The 16,889-nt window shown below is 36.6% G+C and overlaps 2 protein-coding genes across 2 annotated transcripts; both read left to right on the top strand.

Annotated features, from left to right (window-relative positions):
• Positions 1 to 264: 264 nt before the first annotated feature.
• On the top strand, positions 265 to 7,839 carry tmem237b (transmembrane protein 237b). Its single transcript, XM_059571566.1, has 14 exons — positions 265 to 417; positions 567 to 617; positions 2,200 to 2,231; positions 2,343 to 2,356; positions 2,525 to 2,596; positions 3,647 to 3,772; positions 3,891 to 3,984; positions 4,103 to 4,263; positions 5,282 to 5,408; positions 6,647 to 6,838; positions 6,978 to 7,051; positions 7,120 to 7,216; positions 7,293 to 7,414; positions 7,629 to 7,839. Exons 1-14 carry the CDS (start codon positions 400 to 402, stop codon positions 7,691 to 7,693), a joined length of 1,245 nt encoding a protein of 414 aa, XP_059427549.1. The 5' UTR covers positions 265 to 399; the 3' UTR covers positions 7,694 to 7,839.
• A 2,421-nt stretch (positions 7,840 to 10,260) lies between these two features.
• Positions 10,261 to 16,571, top strand: LOC132160601 (cytochrome P450 20A1-like). Its single transcript, XM_059570244.1, has 13 exons — positions 10,261 to 10,479; positions 10,797 to 10,846; positions 10,933 to 11,099; positions 11,722 to 11,867; positions 12,127 to 12,294; positions 12,387 to 12,465; positions 12,548 to 12,663; positions 12,761 to 12,815; positions 13,182 to 13,302; positions 13,635 to 13,746; positions 13,959 to 14,023; positions 14,111 to 14,200; positions 16,360 to 16,571. The coding sequence occupies exons 1-13, from the start codon at positions 10,408 to 10,410 to the stop codon at positions 16,508 to 16,510; spliced, it is 1,392 nt and encodes a 463-aa protein (XP_059426227.1). The 5' UTR covers positions 10,261 to 10,407; the 3' UTR covers positions 16,511 to 16,571.
• Positions 16,572 to 16,889: the final 318 nt, after the last annotated feature.

Raw genomic sequence — 16,889 nt, 5'->3', positions numbered from 1 at the left:
GGTTTCCCACTGAAGTCTATTCAGGTGCTTCTATAGTAATGTAACAGCACTAGCATTAAAATTAATGACTGTTTTGTAAATGTAAATTATTTTTAATAACTGAACGTTTTACTCATTTCAGTCATAATTTTTTTTAAAAACGTAGGTGTAAACTGCCTTGTGTACTACATTGTAGTATGATTTCCAGCCATCTGATTGCCCCTTTATACGTGTGTTTACGTTCTGAATTTCTGCGCGCCTCTAGTACGTACAGTACGTCAGGGAAGTTAGACACGCCCACCCGTCTCCAACATCAACAATAGACAACGTGCAAAACAAAATCTCAGACCACAAACGACATGAAAATACAAAGATAATTATTGCTCAGTAATTAAAGCTTTTGTTATTTAACTCACAAGAATGGATACGGAAGCAAAGGTTCGTTACATGCTTAAATGAGAAGCATCGTGTTCTGTTAGCAAGCAGTTACTGACAGACGCTAATTAATCTTCTTCATCCTACAGGGTGCATGTTCAGAGCTGTTGTTTACATATTATTATTATATTATATTATATGATTGTACGTAGATTACCACGACAAGGAGAAGAGATCTCCCTCCCATTCATCAAGGACAGAGGGTAAGTCTGGGATATTCAAAACATATCCTGTGTGTTTGTTTCTTCTTGTCAAGCCTTTTCATTTCTTTTTACTTTTACGGAGTACAAGCTTCACATCGACAAGCACATCAGTAGTCATAAAGGTAAACTCCCTGAGAGTCACCTGCTTCTGCTTCCCCTGTAGGTTTGTAAATGTTGAGTACTAGGCTTTCTGGGTTCATCCATTGCAGTCTGTGTAACCCTCTTACATCATGATTAAAACCAAAGACTATTGAATATATAGTCTGGATTGAAGCAATACCATATTAATGCAAATAAATGCAATAATAAATACAGCCAGTACTAGGGTGAACGTGTACATTTAGATACACATTAGAATAAATCTCAGAAGATAAATCAGCGTTATTTATTGGGAAAAGGGTAAATCTCACAAAATGGTTCAGAATTCTAAGTGTTCCTGTAGAGCATTGTTGGGGGTTCGATTCACTGGGAACACATGATAGGTAAAAATTGAAAAATAGCCTGAATGCACTGTAAGTCGCTTTGGATAAAAGCGTCTGCTAAATGCATAAATTAAAATTTTAAATTTAATTTAAATTTAGAATTGCCTAGCCCTATATCATATTTGACCCCTAAATCATAAGGAATGAAAACTAATTTGGGTATTCTTACATTAGATTAATGACATTCAAGCATAATTCACATTTAAATTTTCATTAATGTGATACTTCCAAGTTAATCAAAATTAAAGGCTTTATAATATATATATATATATATATATATATATATATATATATATATATATATGTGGCGAGTGGGGCGGGGCCGAGGGACGTGGGAACAAGGAGTGAGGCCGGCAATGATTGGGCAAATCAGCGACACCTGCGACCCACCGCCGGTCTCGAGTCCCACGTAGGAGATGGAAGGATATAAAACTGGAGCGACGACAGTGAAGGACGAGAGAGGACCAGGCCTGGGCTTTTAGTTGTGTTTTGGTTTTATTTTGTGCGCATCAGTCGTCCGTGAGGGGCTGGTGTGCTGTTTTGTTTATTTTGTGATTATTAAAGTTTCATTTGATTGTCCGCCGGTTCCCGCCTCCTTCTTCCCGATGATTATTAGAGTTTAAATCATTACAATATATATAATAAATGCTGTAGTTTCCAACTTTCTATTCATCAAAGAATCCTGAACTGAATACTCATTCAGTTGTGTTTTCAGGGTGCATTTATTCGTTCAAAATACTGTTGTTTAAATAAATACATTAAGTAAGTGGTGATGTGTGTGTTTATGTTCAGAAGGTTGAGTAACAGTATTCGATGGTGACTCCTGAGTAGCTCCTCCTCTACATAATCCTGCTGCTTGGCAGATGCTCGTCTCAGATTTAGACTCGCATTAATCCTTGCTTTAAGAGCTCAGAGATGTTTGTTTGTACGTGTCCCTTGTGTTTCCCCTGTACTCTTGAGTGGAATGGCCAAAAAGCCAACAGTAAGCTTTGTTAGACACAATATACAAATGTAGAGCCCTTAACAGGTTCAGCATCTGATGCTTGAGTTTCATTGGAACTGTTTATTTGCTAACCTAATATTACTTTTGAACATTTTAGCGGGGACCACGAGCATTGCCATCTATGCCAAGGTAAGATCACCTAGCCGATCAGATGTTGTTTAAATTGTAATAGTTTTATACAGCGAAGTCTTATTCTCTTCGTTTCCTTCCTCTTTCTTCATTATACCTTCAAACGCACAGCCAGGACACAGCAGGTAAGACATGTTTTTCACATTTGACATCTCTTGGTCCAATCTTATTATGTGTCTGAGTAGGTAATAATGTTGAAAATTTTAAGACGAGTCGGTTTTGTAGGTAAATATGCCGTTTATGGTCAGTTAACATTAAATAAGATAATAAAGCTCTTCTGTTGTCCTTTAAAGAGGAGATTCCTGCTCCAAAGAGTAGGAAAAAGAAGGCCAAGAGGGATGTGGAGAGTGTGGATGAACATGATGGTGAGTTTAGGTGATATAAGGAACACACATGATACACAGGAGAGAGTGGGGCTAGTTGTCCTATGACTATCAAACCAGTGTTATTTTAGTATCATTGATTATACAGTATTATTATAGTTTTTGTTAATATTTTGAATGAGATTTTATTTAAATAATGATTTAACTTACAATTGTAATAATTTTACTGGGGAACTTTTTGTTTTTGTCATTTTAATCTGTTTTTATATGATTTTTATTTATTTATACATTTTAGTTAATTTAGTATTTATTTGTACTTTTTAGGGTCTTAGTCAACTTTATTTTTAAACTATTATAAATTATTATGCTTTTGTCGTATCCTTCAAACCATATTTTTTGTCAATTGTTCTATAACTGTTGGGAAACAGCTGAAGATAATAAATGTTCATGAAATATGAAATGGTTTAATATTTTTGTATTTAGTATTTTACTGTTTCATTGATTTGTGCATAATTATTAAAAATATTTAACTTTATTTTATTTTTGTCTTCAAACTGTTATTCATTGGAAGCTTCCCATTTTGGCATGTTGGTGCAAAAGTGCTTCTAAGCTATTTGGTCTTAAAGTAGTGGTTTAAAGTAGTGCAGTGCACTAAATCAGCTTATTAAATGTTGTGTTCCTGTGGCTCAGTAATAGAGCATTGCGTTAGCAGCGCAAAAGGTTGTGGATACAATTCCCAGGGAACACACATACTAATATAGTATAGTAATGTATAGCCTGAATGCCCTGTAAGTTTCTTTGGATAAAAGCGTCTGCTAAATGCATAAATGTAAAGGTTGCCATTGCTTTTCCAATCTGTGTTGGAATTGTGTACACATTTGACATAGTAGAATACGTGGCTACTTCTGAATGGCTTTAAAAAGATGGAGAAAGATGCTTTTTTGGAACCAGATGTTACAGTGACAACATTTTCCAGCAGAGTCTGAATACTAGACCTTGCAACCAGACAAACTTGACTGCATGGTGTCATCTGTAGAAGCATGGTGTGCATGATGTGATGTGATGAGTTTGTGTCACCCTTGACCTTTGTAGATGGTGGAATGGAAATGGGAGGGCTTACCAGTCGCAGACAGTCTGAATGTCAGGAACCTTTGACCCCAGAACCTGTGGACAATCCACCACAAAGGAGGAAAAAGAAGAAGAAAGCACAAGCAATTGGTAGAAACACCGTTCAAAATCATGTCCTTTTCACTACAACTCATCTGATACCTGTAGAGGTGGAATTTTACTAACATAGACAACCCAGAAATAATGTTAATTTTCTCTCACTGGTCAGATGTGGAGGGAGATCATACAGACCTGGTGTCAAATGGAGATATGGTGGATCAGAATGTCGAAGAAGAGGTGATGCGCAAACCAAAAAAGAGGAAGTAAGTCTTTTTTTTCACCTTAAACAGGTTATTGAAAGGTTTCAGGTATTTTTTATGCACCACTGATGTGTCGTTTTTTTATGAAAGCTTTATTGGATTTAATTTGTCATTTCTCCAGAGTGAAACCTAAAGTCATAGAAACACAGTCCAACAACGAATTGGACATAGAGGATGATGATATCATCACAGACCCCCAGGTGCCTGTCCCCCAGCATTCCTTGTTCTCCGCTCCCCAAGGACAGAGCCAGCCTGTGGGGAAGGTGTTTGTGGAGAGGAGCCGTAAGTTTCAAGCAAAATAATTAGGGCTGTGCAAAAAATCGAATGCGATTTTCATGCACATCTCATCAGTAAAGATGCTCCTGTGATTAGAAGTATATCTCCAGCACGTGCGTTCGGATCAGTGTTGCCAGGTTTTCACAACAAATCCTGCCCAGTTGCTTCTCAAAACTAGTCCAAAACTAGTCCAATCGCGCTTCCAGGAGGTTCCCTGATAAAAATTGCTTCCCGGGGTTACAATATAAGTTTTTTAGCAGGGTTGCCTTGGTAAAATTCACATTTTAGGTGCTAAATATCATGTTATTTGTATTGGGGTCGCTTCGACCCGCGGACATGAAAAACAACCACAGACTTGGCAACACTGGTTGGCATTTACTACTCCGAGCCGTAATCTACACAATCTACACAAAATCGATGTTAAAATTGCAGGCGATTCTTTGTCGATTTTGAAAACGATTTTGTGTTAGTTGTCGGTAGACTACGGCTTTGTGTAGTAAATAACGTTCCACCTGAACCAGTGTTGCCAAGTCTGCTGTTGTTTTTCATGTCCGCGGTTTGAAGCAACCCCAATACAAATAACGTGATATTTAGCCCCTAAAATGCGAATTTTACCAAGGCAACCCTTCCAAAAAATTTATATTTTAACCCCGGGAAGCAATTTTTATCGGGGAACCTCCTGGAAACGCGATTGGGCTAGTTTTGGACTAGTTTTAGGAAGCAACTGGGAAGGATTTGTTGTGAAATCCTGGCAACCCTGATCTGAATGCATGTGCTGGAGATATACTTCTAATCACAGGAGCATCTTTACTGATGAGATGCGCATGAAAATCGCATTCGATTTTTCGCACAGCCCTAAGAATAATGTGGATAATGTGGATGGTGTGCAGTTGTTTGCTTAATTATACATTGCAACTTTTGACATCTAAACATTTAAGTTTTTCTAAGGTGAAGCTGTTTGTGTTTAAAGGTACTCTTTACATCATGAAAAGAAGGTTGAGTGACCTAATATCTTTGGTGGCAGGTCGTTTTCAAGCAGCTGAGCGAGTGGACCAGTGGAAGCCCAGTGGCCCGATGGAGCAGAGCTTTATGGACAGCCGCTCAGTGTGGACCACTAGAGATGTCTCCTTGAGACTGCACAGCGGCTTTAGGTTTGTTTTCAACATCTGGTTTTAAATTACACTTTATTTTCCAATTTGTTTAGATCTGTGCGGTTGCTTTAGACTTCAATTTAAAGCGATAGATCCCACAGAAAGGAAAATTTGATACTTATCTGCTTATCCCCAGGGGCATCCAAGATGTAGGTGTCTTTGTCTCTTTAGTAGAACACAAACAAAGATTTTTAACTCGAACCGTTGAAGTCTATTAGTCATATAATGGAAGTGGATCATGGGAATTACGGCTTTGAGAGTAAAAAAACAGACACAAACAAAACCAAATTAAACCCTGTGGCTCGTGACAATACATTAATGTGTAAAGACACAAAACGATCGGTCTGTGCAAGAAACTGAACAGTATTTATATTGTTTTTTTACCTCTGATTTTCACTGCAACGTCCAAACTGTCCTGAGCACGTCCTGAGCGTGTTCTCAACAGCCGGGGCCTGACACATCATCTTCTTCTTGCTTTACGGCGGATCACACTTACAAGTGCATTACCGCCACCTATCTCTCGAGTGGACCATTGACACTCTTAATTGAGATTGTAGATAGAGTGTCAATGGTCCATTTGAGATATAGGTGGCAGTAATGCACTTGTAAGTCTTCGATCTGCCGTAAAGCAAGAAGAAGAAGAAGATATATCACATGCCGGCTGAAGAGGACGCAAATATGCTCAGGAAAGTTCGGACATTGCTATGATTGGCTATACTAACAGTTGTGTATGCTTGACAGCCTACATCCTTCACAGATGGACATTTGCTGTCATTTAGGTCAAAAATACAGAAATACTCAATACATATCAAATAATCTGTAACATACTAAGCAAATTGATCACATAATGAAAAAAAGTTTCTCACACTTGTGTCCTCACATTACTGTTGGATCCAATATATTCAGCACACCGTCGTCTTGAATCAACTCTTTTCTATTTTAATTTATTTTAAAATTCTGTATATTCCTTTGATTCCAATGACAAATTTCCTTTAGAAATCATTCTAATATGCAGACTTGGTGCTCAGGTAACATTTCTTAATATCACACTTAATAAATGGTTGTGCTGTTTAATATTTTTGTTGAAGCCATGATACTTTTATTCCAATATTTTTTGATGAATAAAGTTCAAAATAATATACTTGCTTTGCAAAAAATAAAAAATAAATCTCACTGACCCCCAAACCTTTGAATGCTGAAAGACTGCTTTCTAAACCTTGACTCTTGTTACTACACAGGGTGATTGGCCTGTTTTCTCATGGTTTCCTGGCTGGTTATGCTGTATGGAATATCATTGTGGTCTATGTTTTGGCTGGGGAACAGATGAGCACTCTTTCCAATCTACTACAGCAGTATAGTACCCTGGCCTACCCCGCACAGTCCCTGCTCTACCTGCTGCTGGCCCTCAGCATGGTTTCTGCCTTCGACAGGTGAATCACCCAATCATAATGCCATTTCACGTGAGCTAACACAAACACAAGTCCAGTACGCCGTTGCCATAAATATCTGTAGATGCCTGAGCCCTTGAGATTAAACTAAACTTAACTACTTTGGTCTCTCTCCAAACAGGTTGAATCTTGCCAAAGCTGCTACGGCCATGAGGAGTTTACTGACCCTAAGACCTGTGGCACTAGCTTCCTTCTGTGAGTTTATCAAAATGGATTTATGTATTCTGAAACAGCAATGTTTTAATACATATTTTCTTTTTCAGTGTACTTTGCTGCACTTGTTTTATCGTTAAGCCAGCAGATGACGAGTGATCGCATCAATCTCTATAATCAGTACTCCAGCTATAATATGACACTCTGGTAAGTCCCTCTCATTAGAGCATGCTGGGTAAATGTACAGTAATAAGAGCTGAGCAGTTGTGGCGTCTCCTCTCAGGCAGCCGGGCTCAGAGCGCAGCATCCTTCACCCCTGGATCATAGTAAACCTGGTGGTCACTTTGCTGGTCGGGCTGGCCTGGGTTCTGATGTCAGCAAGTCCAGATATCGACCACACAGAAGGTAAACGCTACAGGATGTTCTTTTCGAATACCAACATCTTACCCAGTGGTTTAAATGGTAGTGTACTGTATATATATTGCACGTTGGTATGTACATAAAATATTAATTCTGGAAATATCTTGGTGTTCAAAACTGAAATTTTAAAGTTTTAAAGAAATTAAACTTGCATGAATATTACATATTACATACATGTTGTTTTTTTTCCCCTCTGTAGAGTTTTTAATGTTGATGGAAATGGAATATCCAAAAGCAGAAGAGAAGGGAAACATCATTGCATAAGGCACCTGAAGGCATTTTTTTCTACTATATTTTGTTACATGGTTGATTTGTCATTGAATATATTAGAAATCTCAAACATTTGCCTATTGTAAGGTCTCAGCAATATATAGTTGTTTTTTTAAATAAACCATTCTTTGTCTGATTGATATACAAGTGATTTCACAAGAGGCTACATTCTTTTGACATTGTGTAAATGTAACACTGGAGCGGGCAGCGGGCGAGGTTTGGCCCCCTGAATTAAAACAGCCACGACAAGCCCACAGACACCCAACACATTGAGAGATCCTGCTGCACATACTCCATAAACCAATATCTGTGGGACTGGAAGAGCTTACATTTCCAGGTTAAGGCTAGTTTGCATGGGTTGTTCACTGCATGAATATTTAAAAAACATAACATCGCTTTTGTCTTCTGAAATGGCCCTTCACCGTCGGATATAAAAACGTTATTCTTTTTTTTTTCTTGATAATAATAATAATAATAATAAATAATGAGGATGATGATATTGTATGTAGATTTATTTTAATTAAACAGTAAATAATTTAACATTATTATTATCCTTGTCGTCATTATAAATATTTATTATTAAATGACAATTACATTTGTGTGTTTATTTAAATCATCTTAATAATAATATTGATTGTTAAAAAATATTTTTTTACACAACTAATGTATAAATATTTAGAATAATTATAATAATCATCATTACTACTACTACTACTACTACTACATCTGTTAATATTACTATCATTTTTATTATTTTATTTTATTACTACTAATACATATCTCTTAATAACAACTACTACTAATACATTTGTTAATACAGTAATTACTATTTTTATTTATTTATATTTATTAATAATAACAAAAAAGTCATTGTGATATGTTAACATATTTAAAATGTTTAATAATTTAGCAGTTTAATATTCTTAACAATTAATATTATTGTTAAGAATTATTATTTAAAAATTGTATTAATTTATTCTTAAGGGTGACATTATTATAATTACATGACTGAAAATGTATGCATATTTATTAGAATAATTAAATGTTAACATTAATACACAAAAACCAGTATGTTCAATTAATAATAATAAATATTTACTATCATTAATAAATATTTGTTGTTATTCCTAATTATTATTATTATTATCCACAACATCTCGAATCTTCTATAGGTGCACTCAGTTGTCCTGTTGCCACAGCTGGGCTCTCATGACTCAGAGGACAATAAGATAATGAGAGCAAAGGAGAACATGTGGTGGGCAAGACAGTACTGTACATACTCTTTCCTGCTGAGGTGCAAGCGAGGACTGATCTACAAATGTGAACATCTTCACAATGAAGCGTTTGTAATGAGATGGGTACTGCAGTCCTGACTGTCCAACACGAAGCACTGTGGTCAGGTGATGGTCATCCTTATACGGACAGCTATGAAGAGTAATAAGTCAATGGAAGATGTAAAACACTGTACTGTATAAGTGAGGCATTTTCAGTTGTTTGGCATCAAGTTAAACCACTTACACTTAATACCCACATTTCCTTAGATAAGTTAGGGAAGTGGAGCAGGTATGAAATAATTCAGGTTAACCCATTTAGCACAAGTTCCCACTGAGGCAAGCTCAGGGATTCAGCATTTGTAGTGATCCAGGACCAGGATAAGATTTGGATCAGTCCTCTCCAGAATCCGCACTTCCACATACACTGTACGAGGTGTATATATCCTCTTAAATACACAAAGAATATTGAAGTCATTAACTGCATTATATTGTACAGTGATAGTCTCTGACCTGGTAATGAATGCATTCCATATTAGTGGTATTCAAGGTAGTTGTTGTCCCAGGGTCATCATAAAAAAATATTGGTCTCAGGACAACTAGGACTTGGCAAAATCAGGATGTGCAGTTTTATAGTACCCCATATTTCAACATTAATAATAATAAATGTTTCCTGAGCAACATGATTTCTGAAGGACCACGCGACAATGAAGACATTAAATAGATTAAAACAGAAATAAGTTATTTTAAATGTTAATAAAATAAAAAAATAAAAAGACAAGCTCACCTGACATCTGAGCCTCTGCTGCTGTGGAAACTCCTTCAGAACCGGACTGATACTGCGGATCCTGAGCATTGGTCAAATATACACTAAGCGAAAACGCAATTAATGCTGCAATTACTAACATTTTTGAAGCTTACTTTCGCTAAGTAGCTACTTTTTCCTGTGTGTCACATTTAAAAGAGTCATAACGAACTTAATTATCAGTAGCTCCGCCCCTTGATTATAAACAAACTAAAACTTGTGGTAAAAAAAAAACATAATTTTACAAAACGATTATTTATAATTATACAAATATTAGAAAAATATATGTAATTAAGGACGGACAATAAAGAATTGAATACTTATATTAACTTTATAAGACTTTAAAAAAATCATCAATCATGGAAGATGTGTTGGTAAATAAATATCCAGGCTGTACTCATAGACTGTATAAAAACAGGCTGTAGTCCAGACTTCAAATAAATAACCACAAACAACATTTCTCCGCGGTTGATTGGTTCAGCCTCGTTTACAGGATGTGTAGTTGAGTACCGATCTACAGGGGCGCAGCGCAGGTTTTTGATGGTCGCTGTAGACGTGGATTGTTAGCTACTAGTTCAGTGAACAGTTTAACTACATTTATGACGATACTCAGACGTTTCTGAAAAGCAAATATGTTGGATTTTGCTATATTTGCAGTGACATTTGTCATTATCCTGATCGGTGCAGTCCTGTATTTGTATCCGGTGAATAATATAAATATTTTCTTAACTGTTTTGTAGGCGTTGTGATCATCATCATGTTTTATATGAAGTATATGTTTGAATCGCTGTTAAATATGTTTGGTTTAAATTATGACCTGCTGCATTCATTTAGAAGGTCATCACTGGACTACTCTGGAGTTTTCTTATTTATGAGAATGCATTTTCTGTCTTGATTAAACGTTGGATATATTTAAAGAAAGTCGGCCATTAAACTTCTATAATTTGCTGTCAAGGCACTTTAATATGTCAAATATGTGTATATTAATCCAACGTTATTTATTTATTTATTTTGATGCCAGTCATCTAGAAGTGCCTCTGGTGTGCCAGGACTAAACCCCACAGAAGAAAAGTAAGAGTTTGATATACTGTCCTCTCTTTACTTCCTTTCGACCTTTAGTCAGTTTCCCCAACATACATCTTGCTTTACTTTTCCAGAGATGGGAATCTGCCAGATATAGTGAACAGAGGAAGCCTGCATGAGTTCCTGGTGGGTCTTCACGATGAGTTTGGGTCTGTGGCGTCTTTCTGGTTCGGTCGGACGCCAGTGGTCAGTCTGGGTGCTGTGGACCAGCTACGACAACACATCAACCCCAACTGGACCAGTGAGTGTCCTGCAACAAGAGAGAGAACAAGTGTTTTGAAAAAGCTCTTAATAAATTACGTTAATATTTTAGCACAACATTACATATGATATTATGACCTATTTGTTATTTACTACCTTTCAAAAGGTGTGGAGACAGTAAGATTTTTGAAAGAAGTGTCTTTTGTCACCCAGGCTGCATTTATTTACTCACTAAAACCGTAAAAAGAGTAATAGTGTGAAATATATATATATATATATATATATATATATATATATATATATATATATATATATATATATATATATATATATATATATATATATATATATATAAAAACAACCCTTTTCTGTTTTAATATATTTCAAAAATATTTTTTTTCCTGTGAAGGTAAAGCTCAATATTCAGCAGTCATTTCTCTGTCACAGGTCCCTTCAGAAATCATTGTAATATGTTGATTTGGTGCTCAAGAATATGTTAAAAAAACATTATACATGCCATTACTGTTACTTTTGGACATTTGGATTGTAGTGTGTAACATATCTTATTTATAGCCATAGCCATTTTTTTAACCATCAATTCCCTTTAATGCATATTATTATGGATGCTTTTTCTAACACATATGTTTGTACCCTTTCCTCAGCGGATTCCTTTGAGACAATGCTCAAATCATTACTAAGTTACCAGTCAGGTTCAGGAGTGGGAGTGACGGAGTCGATGATAAGAAAAAAAGTGTATGAGGGAGCTATCGATAAAACCCTGGAGAACAACTTCCCTCTATTGCTTCAGGTCTGTTCAAGTGTTTATATATATATATATCCCTAGTTCAGGATTTCACTATTAAGACTAACAACAACAAACAAGTTGTTCTCTTCATTGCATTAATTTAACTAACTCAGTGATATCTGCCTTAAAACTAAAGTTATTGAGTTCTTTTTGATAGTAAACATCATGATTGGTGATTTGTTTTTGTTCATTCAATTACCAGTACTGAATATACTAAACAATCCCTATTTTTATCCCTCTCTTACTATGCCTTTTTTTTTAGCTGGTTGAGGAGCTAGTTGATAAGTGGGCATCTTATCCTAAATCACAGCACACACCTCTTTGTGCTCATCTGCTTGGATTGGCTATGAAGGCTGTCACTCAGCTTGCCATGGGGAGTCGTTTTCGGGATGATGCTGAGGTCATCCGGTTCCGTAAGAACCATGAAGCGGTGAACATTCCTCACTAGATATATTTAATGTCATGTAAAAAATTATTACATGTATTTTACATGCAAATGCATATATATCTGGATTTGAATAGATCTGGTCAGAGATCGGTAAAGGTTATCTGGATGGATCCCTAGAGAAGAGTTCCAGCAGAAAGACCCATTATGAGAGCGGTAAGAAGGCAGCTGAGCAGCGTTTGAAAGTGTTGGCCTCATTGTTCAATGTCAGTTGATCATGTGGTTTTGTTATTTTCAGCTCTGGCGGAGATGGAGTCGGTGCTGAAGTCTGTGGCAAAGCAGAGGAGTGGACAAGGATCCAGTCAGTCATCGTTCGTTAACCATTTACTACAAGCCAATCTGACAGAGCGACAGGTAACTTCATCTCAACACAGTATGGTTCATTTTCAGACAGACTCCTATTAACGCATAAATTATAAACAAACAATTTTTAAATATGTTTTGTCATCAGGTGATGGAAGATGGCATGGTTTTTACTCTAGCTGGCTGTGTGATCACTGCTAACTGTACGTTTCAATGTCTCCTTTCTAGTGTTATTTTAGTTTTATTGAAATGTTAACAGTAGCTTTTATTTTTACATTTATAATGTACTTTTATTTTAATATTTAGTAATTTGTGTATTAGTATTTAGGTGTAATTTATTATTTACTAATATATTTGTCAGTTTTTAACTTTAGAACTTCAACTTTTCTAAATTTTATTTAATTTACATATTTAATATATTTTATTTTATTTAAGCTTCGGTTAACAAAAAAAAGTTTTAATAGTTTTAGTTAATATCATAGTAACACTGTGGAGCTTTTCTTTTTTACCTTCATGTCTGTATTCCTTATACATAAATTATGCCTGCTCTCATCTGTGTTATTTCCCAGTGTGCATCTGGGCAGTTCACTTCCTCTCAGTCTCAGAAGCAGTGCAGGAACGGCTCTATCATGAGCTTGTTGAAGTGCTTGGAGAGGAGCCTGTTACCTTGGAGAAGATTCCACAACTCAGGTGAACAACAGTTATAGCTTCTGATATGATTCTGGTAATATTATCCACATGGTATTCACATTTATTGATTTACAAGATGCTAAATCAAGGTTTAAACATGAAGAATGTAATATTACTTTTAGTAGTAACGTTTTAATATTGTTTACAATATTCTTGTTTTTATATATATATATATATATATATATATATATATATATATGTTTATGCTCCTGGCCACCAGAGGGCATATGTGGCAATTCTGTGATTTCAATAAAATACCTTGAGTTAAACTTTATTCCACATGGCCATCTCTTTGTCTGTAAATCATCATTCTGGTTCATGTTTTCTCCCAGATACTGCCAGCAGGTGCTGAATGAAACCGTCCGCACAGCCAAACTGACCCCCATGGCTGCCAGATTACAGGAGGTGGAGGGGAAGGTGGACCAACATGTCATTCCCAAAGAAGTAAGAACTAGTCTTTTTCATTACTAGGCCCACATAAAGTATTGGCAGATTTCATTCAGTCATTCCCAGACTTCTAAAATATATCCTTAGCCACATGTATGTTTTTTGCAAATTATGCTTTCCTATACTTCTAATTATATTTAGTCAATCAGTATGGAGAGTGCTGTGACTTGCCTATAATGTTCAAAATAATTCTGGTTTTATGTTTGTAGACATTAGTTATCTATGCCCTGGGCGTCGTCCTTCAAGATGCAGATACCTGGTCACTTCCATACAGGTGTGTTTGTGTACATTGATTTTTTTTAATAGGTTGTGTAAGGTTCGTGGTTTGCTGGTATTTCCACTTGTTTGTCTACTTTGACAGATTTAATCCTGACAGATTTGCTGATGAGTCAGTAATGAAGAGCTTCTCGTTGCTTGGGTTTTCAGGGAGCCAGGCCTGCCCCGAACTAAGGTACATGGAGAGAAATTCAGATATTATCTTTAATAAATAACCATAACAAAGATCACAAAAAATTGATGTTTATCGTTTATTCACCCATGTCCTTCCAAACCTGTATAAATGTCTTTTTTCTGTGGAACACAAAAGGAGATGTTTAGCTAAATGTTCTGGCTGCTCTACTTCATACAGCAAAAGTGAAAGGGAAGGATTCTGTCAGGCTCCAAAATTTGAGTGAACCACCTTAGTATAAACAGTCTTTAATATTGTCGTGGACAGTGAGGGCCGTGGAATTTAAAAAAGGTTGTGCATCACTGGTCAATAGGATTCATATGAACTACTTTTATGGAGCTTTTTGAGAGAAATTCTAACACGCATTATGGCAAAATGAGTCTTGGTATGTAAATAATGCTAGAAACAGCTAACCATAGAAAGATGCAACATTAATTGGACTGGTCATGTCAGATTTTTCTCCATTTAAGTAGAAAGGAGTTGGCCTTCGATGCCCAAAATATGTCTGGAGCTGTTGCAAATATGTCTTCTGAGTGATCGTTCTTTTCATTATAAAGGACTTATTAAGATAGTTAATGTCCTTAGTTTTACCATCAGTTCAAGCCCGAAAGGGGAACAGAGTGGCATGACAGACACAGTGATGAAGCTCTTATGTGTTTGCAGTACACAAGCCACGGAATGGTTAAGACAGCTGACTTCACTGTGATCGTCTCTCTCTCACTCTCTCACTCACACACACACACACACACACACACATGATGTGCAAAACTTTTTTTTGAACAGTCAATAGCAAATACTTAAACTGATAACAAAACATTCTTCCAGAAGCTGATTCAGAAGTGCCAGATTGTCTTAGCAAAGTCAGAATGACCTCCTCTCCTAGTTTCACGAAACGGTCGACCATAAAATGTGTTGCTATTCTTTTCTAAGTAATCTCAAAGATTCCTAAATGCATCTACTGTACTTTCAGAAGGCCATTAAAGTGCTTTTGCTTTCGCCTAGATAAACACAGCATCTCCCTGACATGACTGCTTCAACACTAGCTGCGGTTACTAAAACCATGCCTTCTTTCTTTGCATGAACATTTGGGCGGCATTACAAAATATTTCCACAGTGACGTAGAGTTGTGGGGGCGTGTTTGAATGAGCCGTTTTAGAGGGACGTGGAATATCTCTTTGGATTTGAGACTTTAATCTTTGCAACTTCATAGATCTTCTTTATGCAACAAGAGCTTGTAACACTCCAAAGAGAAAGGAAAATCTGAAATCGCATCAAATGACCCCTTTAAAAAGGAAATATCTTCCTGTGGAGTGGACTTTGATATTTATAAGCTTGAAGATCTTTTTTATGCCCAAACATACACACTATGTCAGGGTTCGGGGCTAATCACCTGCCTTTTTGGGTTGTGAATGTGTGTTTTGGATGGTTTGACAGCTCACTGCGTCTACCTGTTTGATCTGAGTTTTCCCCCCCTCCTTGTTTCTCCGTTGTTAACCTTAATTGTTCGCCACCTGTTCTCGATGCTCTTCTGATTTTTTTCTCTTACCAATAGCTCGAGCTGGTCTGTGTACTTACCTTGTCTTGTCTTCAGGCTCGAATGTCTTTTGCTGTTTTGCTCTGCCTCTTGTTCTCACGAGTGCAGTACTCCAAGAGGATTCCAGCTCTCATGTCTCTGGTGTTCGGCTGTCGAACGGGCTAAACTGTGGAACGTTACTCATCTGCCTTGTTTCATCCGCTTTCAATAAAACTCAGTGTAACCCGCAACTGAATCCAGCCCGTTTTTCCTGACACACTACACACGGGCTAAAATTCAAAAAATGAAAAGTCATAATATGACCCCTTTAAGGGAATTAATTCAAATAAGAAATATTAGCTTATTTTAAAGATACTGTTTGCCTTAATTGAAATTATTTTAAGCCATCATACAGCCCCCTTTGAAGTGTGCTATCGCCCCCTAGTGGACTCTGGCCCCTGGTTGAGAACCACTACTATAAACATATATGAATACCTTTTTTACTATTACTGTTTTGTCAAATAAAAATATTTTATATAGTATATAATGACCAGATTTTTCATTATTGGGTAAACTATTCTTTTAAGAAACATTCATTGTCACATGGTTCACAAATCTTCTCACTCTGTCCTTCTCTTCCTCTCTCTAGATTTGCATACACTGTGGCCGCAGTGCTGCTCAGCACGCTGGTGCGCAAGCTGAGACTGCTCAGAGTGGAAGGGCAGGTGGTTGAGGCCAGGTATGAGCTTGTGACCACACCCAAAGATGACACCTGGATCACAGTCAGCAAGAGGAACTGAAGGACTCATAGCTCATGTCCCTGAATTAGCCTCTTGGGAAATGATGCATGGCCATTGGCTCTTTGATCAAAGCAATGTCATTTAGAATTGGTTCAGGTTATTAAAACTATATGCCATTGTTTTTAGACCTTCATTCCCTTTGAATATCATAGACATTCCATAAACAATGATTAATGTTGAATTGCAATCGTTTAACTGCAGTTTTTCTATACTGATAAAAGAGTGTGATGAATTGTGCATCTGTCTGTCTGTCTGTCTGTCTATCTATCTATCTATCTATCTATCTATCTATCTATCTATCTATCTATCTATCTATCTATCTATCTATCTATCTATCTATCCTTCCATCTTGGCCAAATAATGAAACTCTTCTGTTGAA

Source organism: Carassius carassius, chromosome 17 (genome assembly GCF_963082965.1).
Source record: "Carassius carassius chromosome 17, fCarCar2.1, whole genome shotgun sequence".
Classification (NCBI taxonomy): domain Eukaryota; kingdom Metazoa; phylum Chordata; class Actinopteri; order Cypriniformes; family Cyprinidae; genus Carassius; species Carassius carassius.
Note: the sequence above shows the minus strand (reverse complement) of the source record. Positions and strands in the feature narration are given on the sequence as shown.